Raw genomic sequence first — 25,128 nt, 5'->3', positions numbered from 1 at the left:
CTTCATGATAATTTGAATTATTTCCTAGATAAGATCACAAAAAGTTCAAATTTAATAATATTGATGCAAAATATTTGCTGTGCATTATCTTTGGGAAAATAAGAGCTTTGACATGTTAATAAGTTGAGACATGATATCAACTAACAATCGGAAAATGTGTATTGAAGTTCCATGCACTTTCTACTTTCCATCAGATAGCATTAGACATTCACAAATATTGTATAACAGGTGCCTGTTTTGGAATTTCAAGAAGGTTCAAACTGCTGAGCATGTTATGAAGTACTGATGCATTCCATAAACAAATACCTCACTGATGATAAGCCTTCATTCGTCATATTAGGAAGAAAATTGAGTAAATGGAATTTTCTGTTTGCTGCAGTTCTCGTGCTGCTGAAATGAAGCCAGGAGTTTATGTACAATGAGCCAGAACAATTGGCTCAGAGTAGGTAACGATATTAGTACTATTTCTAATTTACACTAAGATTTGGAATAAAGTTGAATGTTTTTATGCAAATTAATCATTTTGGGCAGACCAAAGGCTGTGTTTTACCAAGCTGATGGCAGGACCAGTTGGTAGTCATAGATGCATACAGCATAGAAACAGACCTTTCTGTCCAACTCATCCATGCCAGCTAAACTTCCCAACCTAAACTAGTCCCATTTGCCTGCATTTGGCTCATATCCCTTTAAACCTTTCCTGTTCTTGTGCTATTCAAAATATCTTTTAAATTTGCAACGGTACCTATATCTACCTCTGGCAATTCATTCCACATACAAACCACCCTCTGTGTGAAAAAGTTGTGCCTCAGGTCCCTTCTAAATCTATCTACTCTCACCTTAAAATTATGCCCTCTAATTTTAAATTCCCCTACCCTGGGGAAAATACTTTTTCCTTGCACCTTATCAATGCCCCTCGTGATTTTATAAACCTCTTTAAGGACCCCCCCGAGCCTCCTACGCTCCAGTGAATTAGTTCCAGCCTATCTAGTCTCTCCTTATAACTCAAACCCTTCAGTCCTGGTAAATCTTTTCTGCACCGTCTTGAATTATATCCTTCCTATAGCCGGGCACCCAGAATCATTCCAAAAATAATTTCACCAACGTCCTGTACAGCCGCAACATAACATTCCAACACCTATACTTAATGGTCTGTCCAATGAAGGCAAGCATGCCAAATGCCTTCTTCACCCCCCTGGCTTCCTCTGATGCAACTTTCAAAGAAATTTTCACCTGTTTATCTCAATGTCCATCAATAGGAATAGTCCATAGCGCAGAGATCTCTGCATCCCATAGCTTCTCAGATGAATATCCTTTGCACCCCTGTATTCCAAGGTGCACTCCAGAAGGAGGTTCACAATGATATGTTCCCCACCACAGCCACCTCAAAGGTGGGGTTCGGAGATGTTGAGTCTCTGGGTGTGCAGAAAGGATCTCACAAACAGCTCAAGCTACATTTCGGTGCTTGTTTGGAAGATCAGCCAATATTGCATTCTACCAACTGACTTTGACAGTCTTTTCAAGGCATCATCCGACAGCATCTATCATCTTCTTTTCCTGTGGGAGCTAGAAGATAGTGCATGCAGAGTGCACTCTAATGAATGTGTGGTCAGAGCAGGTATTTTTCTGCATAATCTGTTTGTTACCGCTTCCACAATTTCCTGTGTGCAAATGGCATTGTTCTTTGGCTAGACCTTGAAAACATGGCCAACCTCACCACATTGTTGTATTCACTTTCCTTGTGCCGGTTGGCTGTCCAACTTGCACTTTCTGCAGAAGGTTACCCGTAGTTAAAAGCCATATGCTCATATTTGCATGTGTATTTCCAGCTCTTTTCTGGACTTTGCTAAATACTCTTTATTCATTATGATAACAAAGCTGAAGGGAGAGTGGGCGGCAGTTTGTTTTACATTTTCTCATGGTTACTTTAACCTGCTGTGTCAAAGTTTACTGGTCCAAGTCACAAAAGGGTTTTGACCTTCCTGCTATCTCCAGCTATCTTGAAGTATTCATGAAGTACAACAAGCACATTAAATATAATTTTTTTTAAAGAAACCCAAAGAACTATGGATGCTGGAAATCAGAAACAGAAATTGCTGGAGAAACTCAGTAGATCTGGCAGCATCTGTAGAGAAAGCAGAGTTAAAGTTTCGGGTCCAGTGACCCTTCTTCAAAATGGTCCATTTAAGTAACTCTATGCCTGGAAGCACAACTCTGAATTTTAAAACAGCGCTCTCTAACTTTTAACTGATTCACCAGAGGAAAGATCTTTTCCCCATCCGCCTTGTCTCACCCAGTCAAGATTTTGTACCTTTCACGTCACTGCATACTGTTCTAAATGCCAATGGAAATATGCCCAGCCTCTCCAACCTATCCTTGTAAGACAATTTCAGATATCAACGTAATAAATGCCCTCTGAACCATCTCCAATACATTTACATCCTATCTGAAACAACGGAAATTCTGTTCAACTGTATTCAAAATGTGGTCTAGCCAATGGCCTGTATAACTGAAACATAACTTCTTCATGTTTATGTTCAATTCTTCTCATAATAAGGATAGCAGCCTATTAGCCTTCTTGATTACATCCTGCACATACATACCAACTTTCTGTGACTCATGCATTAGAATACCTAAATCTCTACTGTACCACAGAATTCCATCAGCATTCTCCATTTCAGTCTCACTGTGTCAGACTTTTGCCCACTCATTAAAACTATGTATTTCTGGGGCAACTTCCTTCCACACAGATGCTGTCCTTCCTATTTTTGTGTTGTGATTTTAGGTATCATGCCTTCACTTTAAGATATTGATTTTAAAGTACAAAAAAGTTGACAATCAGCACTGAACCCTGCAGGTCAGCATTCATCTCATCCCACTAAACAGCCAAAGACCTGGCCAAAGCCAAACTGTCTGTTTTCTGTCAGCCAACCAATCTTCTATCTATGTTAATATGTTTCACCCACGATGTTTTATTTTCCATAATTCCCTTTGATGTTGCTCCTTATCAAATAACTTCTGGAAATCCATGTAGAGTATGGCATCTGACTCTCAATCATCCACATTTCATGTTCTTCCTACAAAGAACTCCAATAAATTGGTTAAACCTAACTTTCCTTTCACAAAACCATTTTAATTATTCATGGTTACGCGGACTATTTTAAATATAATGTTCTAATCTCTTAAATGATAGATTCTAACATCTTCACCATGAGCTAGTGGCTTATGGTTTCCTGTCTCTGTCTCCTTCCCCTCCTGAATAGAGGCGTTATATTTGTTACTTTCTAATTTATTTCACCATTTCCTTTTATCTACAACTTGCCTCCCATTCTCTCTATAAATGACTAATACTCAACTTTATTTACTCTTTTACTTTTCAAATACCTGTTCAACCTTTCCTGAATTGAAAGAATTTTGGAAGATTAACACCAATACATCCTTTAACCACCTCTTTTAAAGGCCCTGGAATTAAGTTTATCTTGACTCAGAGACTTGTCAGTGCTGTTTGCTCAGTACCTGCTTCCCTCATGATTGTAATTTCACGAATTTCCTCTCCTCCTTCCACCCCGTGTAATGTTTTTTGTATACCCAATAGTGAAGACAGAATCGAAATATTTGTTTGTTTATTTCACCATTTCCTTTTATCTACAACTTGCCTCCCATTCTCTCTATAAATGACTAATACTCAACTTTATTTACTCTTTTACTTTTCAAATACCTGTTCAAACTTTTGCTATCCATTTCACATTTCTAACTAACTTCCCCTCACTCTAATTTCTTTCTCCTGATTAAACTTTTACTCATTCAGTCATTCTTTATGCACTGACCAGACATTTGGCCTACCATTCACCTTTGTGCAGTTATATGCTTTTTCTGTAAGTTTGATGTTTTCCTTAACTTATTCTTTAGTTAACCGTAGATGGTGGATCCTCTCTTTATAAGTTTTCTTTATAGTGGGAATGTTACTGAGTATTCTGAAATACTCTGCTTAGAAGTCTGGCACTGTCTCTATTGATCTATCCTTTAGCCTAATAAGCCAGTTCACTTTCAATAGCTCAATACCATGCCTACATACTTACCCTTATTTAAAATACTGGACTTAGCCCCAGGCTTTTCCCTTTCAAACTGGATGTAAAATTCATTCATCCTGTGGTTGAATGTACCTCAACTTTGAGGTAATTAATCAATCGTTGCACATACACTACATCATTAATCTTGTCACATTATACAATACTAAATGTAATAAAACTTGTTTCTGGTTAGTTTAAAAATGTGACACTCTAAGAAACTAACTCAAAAACATTCATGAACTCCTCATACTCGACTATTACTGCCAACTCCACCTTACAAGGGAGATCGGTTCATGTAGTAATGAAGGGGCTTTCCCATTAATAGAGAAGTAGGTAGACAAGCATTCCACCCTACTGTACTTTTTGGAATTTCAGAACCTTATTTTAAAAGAGACTTTTTAGAGCAACAACTTTAATGTCTTTCATTTCAAAAATTTTAATTGTCAAAGTTTATGATGGATCTTCGTCAACAGTAAAGAAAAACAACTTAAGCCATCAATTTCATGAAGCCTCTTGTGTTAATGTTATAGCTGGCAAAAGATGAACCTGTATGCAGTTTTCTTGCTCACCTACCTGTCAGCAGAGAAAACAGTTCACATGTTTAAAGATGTGTGGCCAGAGCTATTAGGAAAACTAAACTGCTAACAGAACAAAAGAACTGTCTGAACAAATAATGAAAGCTAACCCTTAAATTCACCAACCCTCTGTGCTTTCAAAATGGAGTCTTATTTAATAAAGATTGCCAATATCATAACCCTCTCTTCAACTTATAGTCCTTTCAAGCATGGCTTCCCACTTGGAAACAGTGAATTTATCAATCCATCTGGTGTGACAGATTCAAAATGTTTAATGATAGGATTGAGCATCTTTTGCTTGTGAGCTGCAAATCTCAATCATTTTCATTTAAATAGAGGTTAAACACCCAGCAGAAGAGATGCCCTCTGTCACTCACCTGTCTTCAAAGTCAGAGTCTACCTGGGTGCCAATCATATAGCTGTTCATCAACAAAAGGCCTTTGTCATCAATAACTGGTCACTCGTCTACTGGAGAAAGTGAGGTCTGCAGATGCTGGAGATCAGAGATGGAAATGTGTTGCTGGAAAAGCGCAGGTCAGGCAGCATCTAGGGAACAGGAGAATCGACGTTTCGGGCATTAGCCCTTCTTCAGGATTCTGAAGAAGGGCTAATGCCCGAAACGTCGATTCTCCTGTTCCCTAGATGCTGCCTGACCTGCTGCGCTTTTCCAGCAACACATTTCCATCACTCATCTACTGACCAATTAGCTACTTGTCACTAATCAGAGGTCCATTTGTACACAACTCTTTGGCTCCAAATCATTTGCAAACAACACTTCAACCTGTGTTTACAACAAATGTTGAGTGACTTGTTTCAAAACATGCAGCAATGTGCCAGCAATCCATGGTTTTAAAATAGGCCCTTTCACATTTTAATTCACAATTAAAAATACTGAAAAAAAAGACACTCTTTACAGATACTTCGAGGTAGGGAGGATTCAATAGTCTTAAATTACATCCAGGCCAATTAAAGCCTAACTTGGAGGGTGCAGTTCTGACCTTAATGTTCAGAAATGAACCCCTGCAGCTGGAAGGCACATCAATAGGAGAGCATACTGGAGATAGTGATCATAACTCAGATTTAGAAGTTATGGAAAAGGACAATGACAGAGAAGCTTGTGGCAGATGGCAAGAGCTCAATCTGGCAGATTCCCTAGAGGCGTATAAAAAGAGTAGCTGCAGAAATTAGATTAGATTACTTACAGTGTGGAAACAGGCCCTTCGGCCCAACAAGTCCACACCGACCCGCCGAAGCGCAACCCACCCATACCCCTACCCCTACATTTACCCCTAACCTAACACTACGGGCAATTTAGCGTGGCCAATTCACCTGACCTGCACATCTTTTGGATTGTGGGAGGAAACCGGAGCACCCGGAGGAAACCCACGCAGACACAGGGAGAACGTGCAAACTCCACACAGTCAGTCGCCTGAGGCGGGAATTGAACCCGGATCTCTGGCGCTGTGAGGCAGCAGTGCTAACCACTGTGCCACCGTGCCGCCCACCTTCCCTCAGTAATGAAACCCTTGTCATTCTTGTCCTTCCACACCCCTCCCTGAGCAGGTAGAGCACCCACAGTGCCACACCCTTGGCTCTGACTGGCCTCCATAGAGGAACAATTGGTCTCAATCTTCCAAGGCTGAAAATGATTTGCAAGTGAGATGCACCTGAGGAATTCCCTCACTACATGCCTGGACCCTTCTGTCTGACATTCACCCCTCCCCTTTCTTCCTTGCAGGGTGACCATGTCATGAAACATATCAAGCATGAACCTCAGCCTTGTGAATGTACTACTGTGCCACCAGCTACCATTTAAGTTCCAAACTCTGGAACCCTTCAGTGCTCCAGCCTGAAGCACCTCTTGGACACATGTTCTTCCTGACTGCCAGGAACATCTAGGATTTCTCACATAGTGCAGATCATGGGCATGAGGTCCCCAGGCGTACCTCAAGTGAATCAAATATTGAGAATTGCTTTTCTTTTATCCTTAATCCCAGAAATCTTTTGTACATATTCTGAGTCCTCGACCCTGTACAATCTATATGAATAAACTGAGTGAGGGGACTAACTATTGTTGCCAATTTTTCTGATGATACAAGGATAGCTGGAAAAGCAAGCTGTGAGGACACTAAATCTGCAAACATTACAGCTAGCTTACTTGAGTGGGAAGCGGATTCGTAGATGACGTGTTCCTATTTTCATGTCGTTGCCTTCAGTGGAACTTACTTGCTATCAGTCTTCAGGTCAGATTCGGATGCAGCTCCACCTCACCCTCTGAAGGACAAGATGAGCACCAACACGAGCAGCATGAGGAAAAGGATTAGCACCATCTGCAGCAGCCACTTCCTTCCTCTCAGGGCTGGGCACCAAAGATCACATCTAAGCTGTGACCCTGACACAGGCCCTGCAGAGGTCAGCTCTCTCCACAGTTTTCCTTCCTAACCCACTAGTGCAGTACCTCGAGGTGTTTTGTATTTACATACCAGCTTCAACAGAATAAGTTATTATTGTTGTTGATGTGAGAGCACCAGGGCCTCTGAGGCTCCAGTTTTCACAGTAGCTTGTTCTGCTGATAACTGCGGCCTCCTGGAACCAAGACCTTTTTCCCAGTGCAACAGATTGTCAGACAGTGCTCTTTACTGGAAAGCCACCCCCAAACCCCAATGTTGAAATGGATTACGTGGACGAGGAACCAACACCAGTGCTCTGATGAGAACATGATGGGAGAATACAGAGGGTTAAGGAAACTGACATTTGGAATGTCTTCTGAAGTGCACCTTTCTCACCTCTTGAGGACGTGGATCCTCTTTCATTCACATGCATAACTAAGTAGCATGCTCAAGACTGCATTTCAATCCAAACACTCAGGGTACTGTCTCCAGTTGAAGGTCACTACAGCCCAGCTGCTCACTTCCTCAGCGTCTTTCATCTACTCATGCTTGACTCGAGGTTTTCAACTTTGTCCTCACCTTAGGAAACCTCACTTCAGTCACCCTAACAGGACCTTGAAGAGTCTAAGTCCCAGGAGGATAGCCTTCACAGGTCACTTCTCCATTCTCATGGTTGCTGTAGTCTTAAGAATCCATGCACAGTTCATCTTTCTAATCATTGCCAGGGTCTCTAATTGTAATTTTTCTCTTTGACAGGTTCAGTTTGTCATGCTACCTGCCCTCTCAGATTGGTGTAGTAATGTGGAAATGAGATGCTGATACTGTGGCTCAGTTAGAATGTCCCAGTAAGGCTGTTTCTTTGGTAAATGAGTTTCTCCAAATCACCAAGGAGCCTTCCTGCTACCTGTGGATCAGGTTATGTTGAATTCCAGCTTACAGCTTTAGTTTTCTCACTATTTAATTGGTGGAATGTTTTGTTCATTCAGCACTGGATATAGTTGCAGTAGAGAAGCTAAGGAAGTAGTTATTTGGTTAAGTTAAACAGACCTAGTGCTGAAGCTATAGGCGCTACAAAGCCAAATTTTGGTCAGCTAGGTATAACAAAAAATAACAAACGAGGGGAAAAAAGGTCATGGTGATTTGGGTAGCAGAAAGATGGCATTGTGTGAGATAACACTTCTGGATCAAAGAAAAAGAAAAAAAAGGCATGTTTTGGTCTTAATGATATTATAACACTGTTTTAGTCATGTGGCAGTTTAATGGCCCAAAGTAAATTACTCCAGGACAAAGTAAACCTGTCATGTTATCTGTTTACAACATGTCACTTCAGAAAATATACCTGCACTATTCATTGTATTTCTATTATTATTCAAAAACAGACATTCATTCATGAACGATTACCAATTCTTCACGCTTTTAAATGGCATTTTGTGTATAAAATTGTTAATAACTCTGTTGGCACAATCGGTATAAAATGCTGCATATTCATAAGGAACATTTAATAAAATGTATTTTTCAAATGTACGATTTGCCTGAGGAAGTACAGTTTTAACCCTTTGCAGCCTGCATGAGTTTAGTGCATGACTATTATTCCAAAATTGCCCCAACCAGACTTTTTGGCAGCATAACTGCACACACAAAAAAAAATTCAACTTCTAATTATTCTTCCTGAGGAATTGTTGATATAGAGTAAAATTTCAAAGCGACAGCAGGTAGAGTATGTGGGAGTCCTAAAGTGGATAGCATACCCAAATTGCCAGGGCTTTTTACTTCCATAAAATGTCCCAGAGCCCAAACTAAACGGAGTCAGTTCTGTAATTTGACCAGTGGGCAAGGGTGGCATTTTGGCAGCAGGAATCCAGTAGGCAAGGGATTGGCATGGAAAATGGTCCCTGGCTGTTGGTGGAATAGACAATTGGTTTGGGTGCTTTGTTCATAGGCCATAGGTCAATTGGGAGCCACATTCTCTCAAAGCTGCGAGGCTGCTGCTGGGAGGTTCCACACCGGCCACTCAGCACCAACCACTTGCAGAAGCCACCGCCAGTCACAGACCACAGAGGTCTGCATAGTGGGAGAAAAGAAAATTACAGGGAATGTCGGTCTCGATTCGGGTGACTGGAGGGAAAATTATGAGTAGGGTCCTTCACGATTGGAGTGAAGATGGAAAATTCAGAGACAAAGGAGAATAAGGCTTCATCGTGAAGCTTAGAGAAGCCTTCTCTTGGTCCACAAGAAAATGTAAAGTAATATTTTCAAACTGGGGCATCCTCTGATCTGCAATCCATCTCCTGGCAAGATTGCTGGGGGTGGTGGGGTCGCCCTCACTACACTCCTCTATGTCTTCAACTAAACCTGTTGAACAGATTCTGATGGTGTAATTGGCTTGAATTGTGTTGGTATTGAAAGACCTCGCTTCAATTCTAGAACATAGAAAAATACAGCGCAGTACAGGCCCTTTGGCCCTCGATGTTGCGTCGATCCAAGCCCACCTAACCTACACTAGCCCACTAATCTCCATATGCCTATCCAATGCCTGTTTAAATGCCCATAAAGAGGGAGAGTCCACCACTGCTACTGGCAGGGCATTCCATGAACTCACGACTCGCTGAGTAAAGAAAATTCTGTGGATATACTGCTTAAAGGAACAGATTATAAAAGGGCACAAAATGAAGACAGGGTGATCTGAAAGAGGGCTGATGACTGCTCTTGTTTTAAGTTCCCTCCATCCCAATTTCAGCAATAAATATTGAACAAGCCTGATGCAGTTCTACAGAAAAAAATCTGATATGCAAAAGCAGGTCTACTGCACTAAACAACAAAACTTGTCCTGAACATTTAACCTAAAGGGTTCATTTTTACTCCAAAGTGAGGAGTGAGTGGGGAAATTGAGACTGGAAAACCTGGAAAGAAGAGCTTTCCCTCAGGCACTGCCAAATTTGACCAAAGGATGTTATGAATTTTTTTCCTTAACATTTCCTGACTGCAGCTTGATGGGTTAAGAGGCTCTAAGGATGCTAGGAACTGGAAAATTTTCAAAGAAGTAACAATGCTGGAAATACTTAGCAACTCGGGCAGCATCTGAAGCGAGAACCAGAGTTATTGTTTCATATCAATGGCCTTTAACCTCTCACAAAAGCGCTCAATCTGAAACATTAACTGGGTTTCACACACACACACACACACACACACAGAATGTTTCCAGATTTTAAGAGGCTGGCTTGGTTGCCTGGCAGGTAGGACTTCAGCACCAGGCTATAGGATGGAATAGAGACAGGACAGGCTGGGAGAAATGGGCATCATGGTGGGTCAGTGGTTAGCACTGCTGCCTCACAGCACTAGGGACTCGGGTTCAATTCCAGCTTTGGGCGACTATCTGTATGGAGTTTGTACATTCTCATCGTGTCTGCGTGGGTTTCCTCCCATAATCCAAAGATGTGCAGGTTAGGTGAATTGGCCATGCTAAATTGCCCATAGTGTCCAGGGATGTATAGGTTAGGTGCATTAGTCAGGGGTAAATGTAGAGTAATAGGGGAATGGGTCTGGATGGGATATTCTTCAGAGCGTTGGTGGTGACTTGCTGGGCCAAAGGGCTTGTTTCCACACTGTAGGAATTCTATGAGAGGTGGTACAGGCTGGCTGAAGGGATCAGAAATCTGTGAAAGTGCAGGCTGGAGTGGGATCAGAGTTGTCAGATTTCAAATCTCAGGGAATGGGGGTAGGCAGAGTCAAAAGCTTTTGTGGAGGTGGTCTGGGGGAGACATCAGAAGGGTCAGAGGAGCAAGATGTCAGATTACAGGGAGTTGATAAGGCAGGAATGCAGGATCCAGCAGCTAAGCAGCAAGATACTGACCTCCTGGAATCCATCATCTTCCCCTTCCTAGAGTTGCTGGATTTCTCAACACACTGGAAATTCCAGCCTGTCAGAGTTGTGGATTGGTATGAAGCTTCATTATGGTTAAATTGTAAACCTTCCTCCTAAGAGTTGGCCCACCCCTCATCTCACCTCTGTCAAAACTAGAAGGGGACAGGATGACATGAAATTATACTTTAATTCTTTAGCCTCCCACCCAGTCCAAATCAGCCCTTTTAACCTCGGATTAAAAAGTTCCCATGTCTCTCATAATTCAAACAAGTGTGAAATAAAATTACATCCTCAAAAGGCAGAGTCCAATAGCATTTATCAGTTTTAAGTGCTAAAGATTTCAACGTGGGATGGGCAGTGGGGCAAAGGGGAAAAAAAAGGCTTTTAACAGGGGCTCACAAGTGGGATGTAATGTGGAGGGGGATGGGTATCACCTAAAGGTGACCGGCAACATCACAAACAACTACCTTACTCCACTGTGCCATCTGTTCCAGCTGCTTGATTGGTCCTTAAAAGGGGAAACAGCAATGGGGAATATCCCAGGCTGGAAAGGGTTAATTATGATGGCTGCATTTCAGTTGTTAACTAAATCAGGTTCAATGTTAAAAAGTATGTCATCATTTCCTCGGCGGACTTCAAGCAGCAGAGGGAACTCATTCTTCACAGCTTCTTGCAAATCATTGGTTGTCTTTAAGGGAACTCCGTTTACTTTGACAATAACATCTCCATCCTGGATTCCGCCCCTACAGGTAAGAAAGTGGATAAATATCAAAATAATGATAACGCTAATGTGAAAATTACTTCAGTAGGTACAAGATGTTTTATTGTAAAATATATTCACTGTATATGAAGGTAATTCTGGACAGCAGCATCTCTCCAATCATTATATGCAGTTTCTGCTGCATTACTCCATTGCTGGGCAGAGTTTGTCCTCTGCTTGAACATTATTGTTGTTTCAGTTTGGTCAGTGGGTACCTGGATTGCTCTGGTGTCTGTTACTGATTTAATCCTGTACAACCAGGAGGCTCCCAGAATCAACACTGCACCCAAAAAGAACAACGGACTCCAGGACCTTGATTTTAACACCCAACCACCAGGCCCGACAGACACGGAAAGTTTGATGGATTAAAAGTTAAAATTAGGACTGAGCAACTTAAGCCAGTCACTATCTCTTTACAATTTAAAGAGACACAAATCAGCCTGAAAATAAGGCAGAGGCCTGGCTAATATTCCACAGTAAAATGAACAGAACATTTAAATGGCATCTGAGTGGGTATATGAATAGGAAGGGTTTAGACGGAAACGGACAAGTACTGGCAAATGGGACTAAATTAATTTAGGATATCTGGTCCGCATGGACAAATTGGGCCAAAGAGTCTGATTTCCATGCTGCACAGCTCTATGACTCTAAAACCCATCTGCTGAGATTCCTGGCAGCACATCTGGAATCGATACGATGGGACAAGTGATCTCTTGCTGCCCTCCAATTAGCTGACTTCCCTAGCTCCCTTCTCATTGGTGGCCTTGGCTATATTCGCTCGCTGCACTCACACACTAGCTCGGACCACATGCAGCCCGGAGCCTTTGCCCTGTACTGCATGCTCCGGGCCATTACCTGTCCTCCTACTACCCACCAGCTATCCATGCGTGCTATCATCAAGCAGGAGCCCAAAAAAAAAACTCCACCAATCAAAACCTCCCTATCGCACAGGTTTTCCTCTGACTACTACAGTTCCTTCCTCCGACCTCATTAATATCGAGGCCCATATTTTGATTAAACCTTATGGTCAGATGTCCTGTCACTATCTTTAAAATGTATAAAATTGCTTATAATGTTTCAAATCTTTCATGCAGATTCAACAACATTGTGGAGGTTTGGAATGTTGACAGCTTGATTGTTGCACTGTGATCTTCTTATGACTTCAACATTTAAATTTTGCAATGTTTCTCCTTAAATTATTAATATAATTGGACACTGAAAATAGTTAACATCATTGGTCTGTTGGATAATCTAACTATAGGGTACAATCACTCCTAAATATGCATGCATACATAAAACAATAGTTTCCATCACCTTGTTATAAGAAGCATGTTATTAAACTGGAAAGAGTGCAGAAGAAATTTACAAAGGATGTTGCCAAGACTCAATGATCTGAGTTATATGGAGAGGTTGGACAGGCCAGGACTCTTCTCTTTAGAGTGTAGGAGACTGAGGGGGAATCTTACAGAGGTGTATAAAACAAAGAGGTATGGATAGGGTGAATGCACTCAGTCTTTTTCCCATGGTTGGGGAAATTGATGACATCAATTTAGAAGGGAAAGAATAAAAGGGAACTTGAGGGGCAACTTTTTTTTTAAACACAGGATGGTATGCATATGGAATGATCTGCTAGTGGACGTGGTTGAGGTATATTAACAACATTTAAGAGGTATTTGGACAAATACACCGAAAGGAAAGGTTGAGAAGGATGTGGGCCAAGTGCAGGGAAATGAGGTTAACATGGTGGACATTTTGGTCAGCGTGGACCAGCTTGGGTTTAAGGCCCTGTCTTCATGCTGTCGGACTCTATGAATAGAAGAAAACTATTCAGTCCATCAAGCCCACTCCCTAATAACCCTAGATGCCACTGCCTATCAAGAATCTATCCATCTTGGTCTTAAACTTTCAATAAGCCCACCACTGCCTTCTTGAGATAGAGATCCAATGGTCCACAACCCTTTGAAAGGAGAAAAAGGGTCTCCTCTATCTTGAAAAGGTGATGTCTAATTTTAAAAGAGAGTGTCCCCTGGTCCTGGACTGATCTACAAGAGGAAACATTCCTTCTGTTAGTGTTAGAAATGTGGGGCCTTTTAAGGGTGAAACTGAACAGTTCCAGAGTTGATTGTGAGCAAACGATGCTTGTGGAACTTTTAGTGTCCTTTCACCAGACTAGGAGGCCAAGGGTCAAGGGTCAAATCACACCTACTCTGGAGGTGGGTAATTACATCTCTGAACAGGGCGATTAGAAAAATAGATTACATTTTAAAAATAATATCACTGGACTAGAAACCCAGAGACCCAGGTTAAAGTTCTGAAGGCATGGGTTTGAAGACCACTTGGTAGATGGTGAAATTTGAATTTAATTCAGGCTTCTTGTAGTGTATGGTAGTGTCCCTATCTGTGGGCCAAGAGGCCCAGGTGCAAGTCCCACCTACTTCAGAGGTGTGTAATAACATCTCTGAACAAGTTGATTAGAAAAATAGGTTAAAATATTTTTTAAAAGTTGGCTGCCTGAATGATCTTTCAGTCTGTGTTAAATCCCAGCCACGTTAGGCTTTTAAAAACACAGCTGGCCTCTTCTGCAGTCGGGAGTTGGCTTCTGGACAGGGACAAGGTCCAGAATAGAAAGCTGGAAATTGGCATTTATACTAAACTAGAGATTGACAGTAAATCTCTTAAGGTCTTATGCTGCCTAATTCAACATAAGGAGATCAGATTGTTAAATGCTTTCCAAGTCCACCTTGTCAGGATCTTATACACTTCAATCAAGTCACCCCTCATTCTAACCTCAATGGAAACAAACCTAGCCTGTCCAAACTTTCCTTATAAGACAACTCAGTCATTTCAAGTATCAATCTAGTAAAGTTGCTCTGAGCTGCCTTCAATCCTTACATCCTTCCTTAAACAAGGAGACCAACACTACACACCATATTTGAGATATGGTCTCACCAATGACTGTTCAATTTCTTTCATACTAAAAGATAGTATCCCATCCGCTTTCTCTGATTATGTGCTGTACCTGCATACTAACTTGTTCTAATTAATGAGTTACATCTCTGTATTTGAGATTTCTGCAGTCATTCTCCACTTCAATAATAGCAATTTTTAATTCTTCCTGTCAAACTTTTATTACATTAAACTCCATCTGCCAGACTTTTGTTTCTATTTCTTTACAAAATGCTTTTCTACCCATCTTGGTGTGGTCTGTAAATTTAGCTGCCATGACTCCATTCCCTTTATCTAACCATCAACTTTAGTGAACAAATTAATCAATCAATCAGCTTCAATATATGTCCCTCCTTGTACACTGAAGTAGTTTAAATCTCGTTTATATTTGAGAGTTTCATGTAAGATTTGGAAAATACTGATACCTAGTGAAAGGCTGAAAGAAATGCAGAAGCAATTTAACCTCAATGGTAACAGGAATGGTAAAATGTAGATATTAACACTCCCTTGATTCAGGGGAACGTGTGGTCAGAAATTACATGATATTGCGGTTTGTTTCTTCTCCCAAATGAGTTATGCATGCAAGTTACAGACCTTGCTCTCCTGGTTACTTCAATGCCCTTGACCTGTTCAGTTTCACGTATAGCCTTTCAGGCATTAGGCACATTTTTGAAATTCCACATGCTGATGCAGATTGACTATCAATTATTTGTCACTCTAACAATTTCCTGTTGTTAAATACTTCTCTCTCCCCTATGTACTATCAAGCCAGACAACTCCTTAGCTGCTGCACAAAAGCTGATTTTTCATTGGCCAATGTAATTCTGGCAGAACCTCTGTCCCTAACCTCTCCTAAATTTGTTCCTTTTGAAATATTGAGCTCAATGTTTGGAATTGCACTTACTCACAGACCAAGAGCTAGCATGTGTTTGTGTTTTTCAAACAAAAAGACAAATTTTGGGTCTTGATGATAGGGGAGACATTAAAAATATCAAAGTGAAAATCATGCAGATGTGAAATTCCAGTCTCTTGGCTGGAAATCTTCCCCAGTGTCTGGGGCTGCCCAAGCCTTCGAGGGGGAAGCAGAGAAATAAGATTAGAAATCCCAATTCTTGTCTTTAATTGGAGGGAAGTTTTGCTCATGCAATACTGGAGATCAGATAATCAGTCTCGCAATTTACAGATAGTCGAAGAATCAAGAACAATTGTGGCAACGTAGAGCTGCGTGTCAGTGTTGTTGTGAAAGTGACACTGTATTTGGATTATATTACTGAGGAGTAGCATTTCAATAAGAAATTGGAGGACCCAAAGTGAGTGATCCATGGCAGTCACCAAGGGTAAATGTGAGGGAATGGGAGAAGTCATTGATAGTGCCACTCCGGCCAAGGGTAGACACATTAAAAATGAAATCAGTGAGAGCAGTCCCATAGTTGATATCACTATGTCAAAGGCTGCAAGGAAACTGATGAGGACAAGGGGTTGGAGTGAAGTAGTGTTGAGTGAGCAGTTGGTGGGTCTCAGTCAAGAGTAGATTAGATTCCGCACAATGTGGAAACAGGCCCTTCGGCCCAACAAGTCCACATCGACCCTCCAAAGAGCAACCCACCTCTCTACATTTTTACTGCTGACTAATCCACCTAACACTATGGGCAATTTAGCATGCCCAATTCACCTGACCTGCACATCTTTGGACTGTGGGAGGAAACCGGAATACCCGGAGGAAACCCACGCAGACACAGGGAGAATATACAAACTCCACACGCAGTTGCCAGAGGCGGGTCTGTAGCGCTGAGAGGCAGCAGTGCTAACCACTGAGCCACCGTGCCGCCCACAAGAGCAGAGTAGCTCAGACAAGACATGAATGAAGGTAGGAGAGATACAAGAGAAGGAAACAAGTCCAGGGTTTGAAATGGAACAAGCTTTAGGAGGTGACTGACCCATTGGGCTAAATGAAGGGATGAACATAATGGAGGTCGATGGTCAGTTGTTTTCAAACTAAGTGACAGAGAAATCCATGAACTGCTCACAATTCTCATTGGATTTGCGGGTAGGTGAGAGAGGTTTAAGAATGGATTGCATTAGAGAAAAGAAGCATTGGCTTACTTTTCCAATTCAAGATCATCCTAGAACTGTAAACAGATGAGAGCAGGGGCTGGTATTGCTTTGTGTAATCCGGCCAGGTCTGGCAGTGGAGGGTGAAATTAGTCATTACCCATATTCATTCAAGCCTGTGTCTTAGACTTAACAAGTAGAACTTTTTGAAAAAGTATTCATTCAGGGGTGTGAGCTTTACAGCTGGGTCAGCATTTACTATCCATCCCTAAATGCCCCTGGAGAAGATGGTGGAAGCTGCAAGCTTGAATCACTGCAATCCATTTGATACAATTACATACAATGGCTGTTAAGGAGGCAGTACAGAGTTTTGACCCAGTGACAGTGAAAGAATGGTAATACAGAGGAACCTTGATTATCTGAATTTCGAATTATCCGAAGAATATCTCAAAGTCCCGACAGAAACATTACAGTAAAGAGGTGTTACCAACATTGATCGCGTCTTTTGTTTACAATTTTTAAAATTGTTTACAATGATTAATATTGAACTCAGCTTACTGAAATACTGCAGAGAACAGTCCTGGACATCGATGGGAGCCCAGGCACCGTCTCCACATGACTGATCTCTCTCTCTCTCTCCCCCACACACACACACTTTCCCTGGAGTTCTACACAGGGGTGTATCTTAAACCCACCTTCCCCAGATAATCCCTCCAACATTGTCCTGTTCAGGGCAAAGGTGGAACCTGTCAAAACGTTGTGTTGTGGGGCTGCAGGTGTGTTTGTGCTATTTTGAGATTCGTCCCCCAAAAGGCATCAGCAGTCTTACTGTTGGTGTCCACGCCCTCTGCTCTGGGCAGGGGAGGGGGATGAGGTTGGGGTGGATGGGGGGGGGGCGGCTGATGGGGGCAGGGGCGCAAGGGGGAGCAGTGTGGCAGGGTTAGACAGGGGGCTGTGGTGCGATTGGTGGGGAAGTGGACAGTGGGTGGGGGCACACGTGTGCTGCTGCCTCGTCTCCTGAATGGGGAGCAGACTTAGCAAGTGCTCGCTGTATTAATCCCATTGAACTAATGGGAGTGGGGAGGGGGGTGTTGCGGGAGACTTCAGCAATGCTGCAGGTCCCTTACACACAAGAATGTGTCCACTCAGAAACAAACCCTGAGGCAGAGAGGGGGTGCAAGGAAAAAGGAAACTTCAGAAAACTCCCAGCCCCAGAGGAGGAGCATTGAATCAGTCATCCGAATAATCAGTTATCCAAAAGAAGTAGTGCCTGCCCATCTCGTTCGGATGATCGAGGTTCCTCTGTATATTTCTAAGTCACGACGATGACTGATTTGGAGGGGAACTTTCAAATAGTGGTGTGCTCATACATTTTATTATGTCACCCTTAGCTTTCAAATGCAAGTAGCCATGAGTTTGGTAGCTGCTGTCTAAGAAGCCTTGATGCATATCTGTAGTGTAATTTATAGGTGACACACATTGCTGCTCCTGTGTGTCAGTGGTGGAGGAAGTGAATGTTTTTGGATATGGTACAATCAAGTGGACTGTTTGACCTGGATGATACCAACTTTATGTTTCGTCAGAGCTGTACTCATTGACTTAAGTGAGAAATATTCCATCACACTCTTGACTTATATGTGGTGGACAGGCTTTGGGGATTCAGGGGGTGAGATACAGGTACACAATCCTTTATCCGAAACACTCGGGGCCAGCTAGTTTTCTGAATTTTTCGGATTTCGGAATAAGTGACAGTTTACCGGTGAAATGTTTTAAAAATCTTACTGAACAGCCGACTACGAGCCCGGAGACAGAACAGTTGCCTGCCAGTGCTGGGCCATGCCACCAAGTCACATCTGAGTGGCCTGGGTCAAGTGGGTGTGGAGTTGGGTTAACTGTTTGCATGCCAAACAACTTTGTTACGAGAAAAAAAACTGAGAAAAACTTCGGATTTCAGAGCTTTTCAAAATTCCAGATGAAGGATTGTGTACCTGTACTTGCTTTTGTATTCTGAACAGTTCTTGTAGCCATCTGTATTTATACATCTAGTCCAGATAAGCTTCTGGTCAGAGAATGTTGACACTGGGGTTGGGGGGGGAAGAGGGGGAAAGAGGGGTCAGTAATGGTAATGCCATTGAGTGTGAAGGACAAAGGTTGGATTGCCTCTTACTGAAGATCATCAATGCCTCGTATTTCTATGGCTGTTATTAGCCACATATCAGTCCAAACCTAGATATTGACCTGGTCCTGCTGGATATGGACTACTTCAGTATCTAACGAGTTACGAATGGTACTGAACATTTGACAGCCATTCTAGGGGAATGGTCAGTGAGAGAGAGACAGTATGGGTTTTAAATGGGAACTAGGACATTGAGGGTGGATGTTATGTTTGTGGTTGTGCTGCAAAAAAAAACAAACAAACACATGCTGAATGGTGGGTCAAAGGCTAGACAATTAGAAACTTAACGCAAGTGCAAATAAAAAAAGTGCAAATGTTTCACACCAATACTACAATTGCATTATTAACAAATGGACCTTATCTATCAAAAATATATTTAGTGATTCAAATATTAATTTATTTCTTCAAGGATTTGGGTTGCTAAGAATCATCACCTTATGAATCTGGATTTTATTTGTACTGATGGGATAGATATGAACAGTGATCAAACAATTTATTTTTAACAGATTAACAAGTTGAGACACATTTACAAACTTTTACAGTATATTAACAGTATATTACCACAGAGAGAACCAAACCCTTGCAAATGTTCAGATATCATCTTTCTTTCAAGTATTTTAGAAAGCTGTTTCTGTCAATATTTCACAGATCAGGGAGTCAGTCTAAATGATTTTCAAGTCAAACCACTGGATAAAATCTTCAGTGCTGGATGACGACACCAAGTCCTCTCCATCACAGACCCGGAGGTAGCTGAGAGTAGTTCACGGTGTAGGGGCAATACATTTGCACTGATAGACAATTCACTAGCTAACATGGAACAGGAAGTAGGTTTAAATTGATAATTTTCAGATAGGCAAGATGAAATGATTGCAGGATCAGGGCTGGGCCTCAACCTTTTACAGTTTATATTAATGATTTAGATGACAGAGGTGAAGATCTCAATGCTAAATTTGCAGATGACACTAAGATATGTAGGAAAGTTAGTTGTGAAGATGACATAAGGTAGCTGCAAAGGAATCGAGATTGGTTAAGTGAATGGGCAGAGATCTGACAAATGGAGTATAATGTGGGAAAACTGTCTACTTTGGTAGAAAGAATAAACTAAAAAGCATTGTCTAAATGGTGAGGTATTGCAGAACTCTAGCATATGAATTACAAAACATTGGTATGTAGGTTCAACAAGTAATCAGGACTATTAATAGAATGTTATCATTTATTGCGAGAGTAATCAAACACAAAACTAGGGTGGTTATGCTTCATTTGTACAGGGCACGGGTGAGATTACATCCTGGTATCCTTACTTAAAAAGGAAGAATGCAAATGCAGTGGAAGCATTTCAGAGAAGGTTTTACTGGACTCATTCCTAGAATGGGTTTGTTGTCTTGTGAGAAAAGGTTGGAGTGGTCACTTTATCTGTTGGCATTTGGAAGAGCTGACTAGATTGAAACACACAAGAACTGGAGTCTTGGCAGCATGAGTGTAAATTGGATGTTTTCTCTTGTGCAATAATGTAGATTGAGGGGCTCACTATTAAAAATTAGTGATCGACCATTTAAGACAGACATAAGGAGAAATGACTTTCTTCCAAAGTGTTGGGAGTCTTCGGAACTCCATTCCTCAAAATGGTGATGGAAGACATTCCTTGTACATTTGTAAGGCAGAGGTAGATGGATTCTTGGACAAAAAAAAGTGAGGATGCCTTGAGATCAGAGTCAAAAGGTGTGGCGCTGGAAAAGCACAGCCAGCCAGTCAGGCAGCATCTGAGGAGCAGGAGATTTGATGTTTCGAGCATAACCTCTTCATCAGGGTAGAATCTTGACAAGCTTGGGGTGAAAAGTTATTAGGGGTAGGCAGAAATGTCAAGTCATCAGATCAGGATCTTATTGTATGGTGGAGAAGGACTGAGGGGGTTGAATGATCTACTGCTACTCCCAATTTGCATACTGACACATTTAAATAGGAACCCTGGTCTGTCCATCATCAAATCTTTTGGTGACTTTGCCAAATCTACCATAGCCAACTTGCACCTCATACCTGGATAGTTTTCCTGGTTTTGATTTAAGATCCTAGTTTCAGAATGAATCTCAGCACATTCAAACTTAGTATAAATCTGAACTTAATTCAATCATATTATGGTCGTTACTTCCCAAAGGCTTCTTTATGGAGTTATTAATTAGTCCTTCAAATCATCACATAATACAGAATCTAAAATAGCCTGATCCCTAGTTGGTCTTCAACATCTGTTCCCAAAACCAACCTGTGCACACTCCAGGAATTTGTTCTCCACTGTATTGGTGCTGATTAGATTTACCCAGAATACACGCAAATTGAAGGTGACCATTATCACTGTATTACCTACATTAGTAGCATCTCTATTTATTAACTTATACTATGCCCAACGTTGCAACTATTGTTTGGTGGCCCACAAAATATTTGCACGAGTGTTTGCATCCCTCATTATTTCTCATCTCCACCTAAACGGATCCTAAACCCAGCTTTCTCGATCTGAAATCTCTCACTAGTGTACTGATCTTCATTACTAAGATTACTAACCCACACTTGCTTTTTCTTTTTTTGCATATCATTCCTACATGACAAATATCCTTGGATATAGCCACATCTCTGTAATGTTAATGAAATCATATCCAGTTACCTCTGTTTGTGCCTTCAAATGATCAACCTCGTTGCGAATGCTGTGTGCATTTAAAAGCAAGGAAATAATGATAAACTTCTATAAGACAATGGTTTGGCCTCAATGGGTGAAAAGTGCCCAGTTCTGAGTAACAGCGAGGTCAAAAATGCATAAGAGGGCGCAGAAAAGCCTCAAGAACAGTTTCAGGGAGGAGGAACCTCCGTTATGTAGATAGATTGGAGAAGCTAGGACTATTCTTCTTGGAGAAGGTCGAGGTGATATTGATAGAACTATTTCAGATCAGCAGGGCAGTAGATTGGGAAAATATGTTCCCACTTGGAGAAGGATCGAGAACCAAAGGAGACAAATTTAACGTGATTGGCAATAGAAGCAATAGCAAAATGAGGAAAAGAAATGCAGAAAACGATTAGGACTGGATGTACTCCTGAGGGTCTGCAGCAGGCTAATTCAATTATGGCTTTCAAAGAGAATTGGTTAATTGGCTGAACAGGAAAAAAGGCACATAATTAAACTGCTCTTGCAGAGAGCATGGAGATACAGTGGACCAAATGGGCTCCTTCTGTGCTCGATTCATTCTATGATTCTCTAGTTCCACACAAGAATGTACAAGTTTATCAATGATACAAGATTAGGCCTTGACAACATTAGAAATAATACATAATCGAGCAGTCAAATGTTAACTCCCTCAAATAACTAATCTGCAGGCAGGAAATAAGCATGAGCCAAAACTTTACAATAAACTGTCAACATGAGGACGATGCTCCTGATTTGGAAAACAAAATGACAATGAACAACAGACATCACTCTCAATTAGTGTCCAAGCTAATCTCTAGACCAGCTGTTTTGAACACTGAAGGAGGAAGGAGGTTTTTGATGGAGATGTTAAATTGCGTTTAACACACAGGAGACTATGACCAAGAATATTCAGATTATTCTGTCAAATGGTCACAAACATCCCACATATCACATATCACAAACCCAAGTCAAAGAACATAATCAGCGACATTCCCTTTGTATTTATGCATTGCTCAACAAATCTGAACCTCTCTTGCACCCATTTATTTTATAAACCATTATTGAAGGTTACTTGTGTATCGTTTTGAAAAGGATGGAGCTTACCTGAACGCTGGTGAATCCGGGATCACTTCGTGTACATAAATGCCAGCATTTATATCAGGAAAATCAGGGTTTCGTTGTTTCAGTTCTTCTATTAAGCTGGGAAAGAACAGAAAAGCAGGCCTTTAACAAGAAATTGGTTAAACACGAAACCATTTACATCAAAATAATTTAACAGAATAGATGCTGTCAGCATAAATATTCAAAATTGCTGATGAAATTCTTTTAACATAATTCATCGTACCACAAGTGTGAACAATATACAAACATGAACATAATTTGCACCATATTACCACCATCTGATGGTCGTCACAACATGACAGAGATTCCTGGTGATAGTTTGCACTGATCCTCCGGGCTATGATTTTAAGGACAAGTGGATATAAACAGTTTGGAAAGCTAATGTTGCTTCCCAATCAGGTCAATGAAACAGGAAGAGGGAGGAAGGACGAGAAGAGGCCAAAAATAGTAAATCTTTTAACATCTTTTTGATTTCTACTGTGGGGCTAAGATAAACAGCACTTGGCACTGTGACAAAACATTAAGGACACCAACCCCCAATGTAGGTTGCAACTTGCATCCTCCACCATAACAGCCAACTGCTAGGTCTTTTTGAAATCTCCTCCCTGCCACCTCCTGGTAATCCCTGCGAGCTGCCACTTCCTCCTTTATTCCACTGGGAAACTGACCAGGGACTTGCAGATGACGCCGGGAGTTTGAATTTCCCAGGCCGAATACTGCCATGTTGTAGCACCTCTCTTGCCTGATGATTTCTCACCTATCTGGGACCAAAACTGGGTGTGAAGTAGAACTGCTATGATACAAATGGTTGCCCACCCATTCCAATTGACAACAAAGCTCACAGTCAAGCAGGAAGGGAGCTGCTGGAGTGATGCACGTCAGGGTCACATGATGTAGAAAGAGCTCTGGACGCCATTCTAATCTCTGCTTGCACATGGTGCGCTAGCTCCTCATTCTGCACTGTAAGCTGGGAGGTGCTTGTTTAAAAAAGAATCATCAACTGCTCTCAGATCTAGACAGAAGAAGTGTTTTGAAAAGCAGCATTAAAAAAACATAAACTTACACAGGAGTTATGGTCAGCATCCTCACTCCAATGAAACGCTTTTTCATACCTGTAACATCTTTATTAAGCACAAAGAAAAAAAAAATCAATTGTAGTCTCTCTAGACTAATAATATGGCAATCAATTTATATGTTAAATAACTATCTTTATGGTGATTATCATCTACATTGTTAATACATAGTTCTGTTTTGAGGATTCCAGCCTGGTGCTGGCACTGGCTTTCCAAATTTTCTCGTTTTGCTGCTTCCTTTTCTTCTTAATATACTGAGCTACCAACCTGGTACCAACAGGGGTGGCATTCCTCCACTACGGATTCTAGCTCCTGAACACACTGATACCATCACTGGGGCTGAAAAGCATCCTGTTAATCAGTATCAGGACACACAAAGGCAGGCTGCAACGCTAAAAGTAACTTTCTGTCCACCAGTTCCCTCCACTGGAATCACCCACTATCAACACCCTGTTGGTCAATGCTCCTTCTAAACTGTGGCCCTGCAGCTGCTTGGGAAGTTCCACGTATGACAATTGGAATGCTGACTCACGGATGTCCAAATGTGGAGGTCACTGCTGCAGTGGAGTAGGTTAGAGATGGAGTGTTCTGTGGAGGGCAACTTAATTTCTTGCCTCCCCAAAGCCTGACCACCACCATCTACAAGGCACAAATCAGGCGTCTGATGGAACAATCTTCATCTGCCTGAATTGGTAAAGCTCTGACACTTAAGTCGTTTATTCTATCATATTCCTGGCAGTGGTCAGTACACACCTTTGGTAACATATTCGAGCCTCCAACACCATCACGACAGCCGCCTATTTCCATCTCTGGAGAATCATCCTACTTCACTCTAGAATTCCAATGCACTTCTGCCTAGTATCCCATGTTCTATCCTCAATAAACTGGAATTTCTGCTGCCAAAGTAGTAACTAGCACCACCACCTTATCAGCAGTCGGTGCAGGTCAGCAAGTTTAAGTATTGCTTCACAGGAACATCAGTAAGTCATTCAGCCCATCAAATCTGCCCCACCATTCAATACAGTCATGGCTGTTCAAACCTTTTATTCAACCCCTCCTGATAACCTTGTTTAAGAAATCTATCAATCTCTACTTATAACAATCAAAGACTGAGCCTCCACAGCCCATTGTGGCAAAGAACTCCAATGTTCCCAAGCCTGAGGAGAAGAGGCATTCTCCCAATCTCTGACCCAAGCGATATCAGTTTTGTTTTTAAACTCTGCCCCCTGGTTCCAGACTCCCAAATATGAGAAACACTTTACCTGCATGAAACTTAAAATTCTCATTATTGTTTACATATCTCTGTAACTTCCTCAGTCCCTACAATTCAGGGCCTCTGCACTTCTCTAATTCTGAATGTTGAACTATCCCAACTGCTAAACCATTGGTGCCAAAGCCATCTCCACATCTCGCCCCCGTTAAGAAATTCCTTGGAGA

General features: G+C 41.5%; 1 protein-coding gene across 1 annotated transcript in view; it reads right to left on the bottom strand.

Annotated features, from left to right (window-relative positions):
- Positions 1-8,242: 8,242 nt before the first annotated feature.
- The window catches only part of LOC122554151 (serine protease HTRA3), a 44,624-nt gene continuing 27,738 nt past the window's right edge, over positions 8,243-25,128 (bottom strand). The window contains exons 7-9 of the mRNA XM_043698729.2: positions 23,682-23,739; positions 22,601-22,696; positions 8,243-11,637 (exon numbers count right to left, since the gene is read on the bottom strand). Of these exons, the coding sequence (XP_043554664.2) occupies positions 11,469-11,637; positions 22,601-22,696; positions 23,682-23,739 (323 nt within the window). The 3' untranslated portion in view covers positions 8,243-11,468. The remainder of the gene's footprint in view (positions 11,638-22,600; positions 22,697-23,681; positions 23,740-25,128) is intronic.

This window comes from Chiloscyllium plagiosum, unplaced genomic scaffold (assembly GCF_037043375.1).
Source record: "Chiloscyllium plagiosum isolate Xiang-an unplaced genomic scaffold, Cpla_swu_hap1 HiC_scaffold_1, whole genome shotgun sequence".
Lineage (NCBI taxonomy): Eukaryota > Metazoa > Chordata > Chondrichthyes > Orectolobiformes > Hemiscylliidae > Chiloscyllium > Chiloscyllium plagiosum.
Note: the sequence above shows the minus strand (reverse complement) of the source record. Positions and strands in the feature narration are given on the sequence as shown.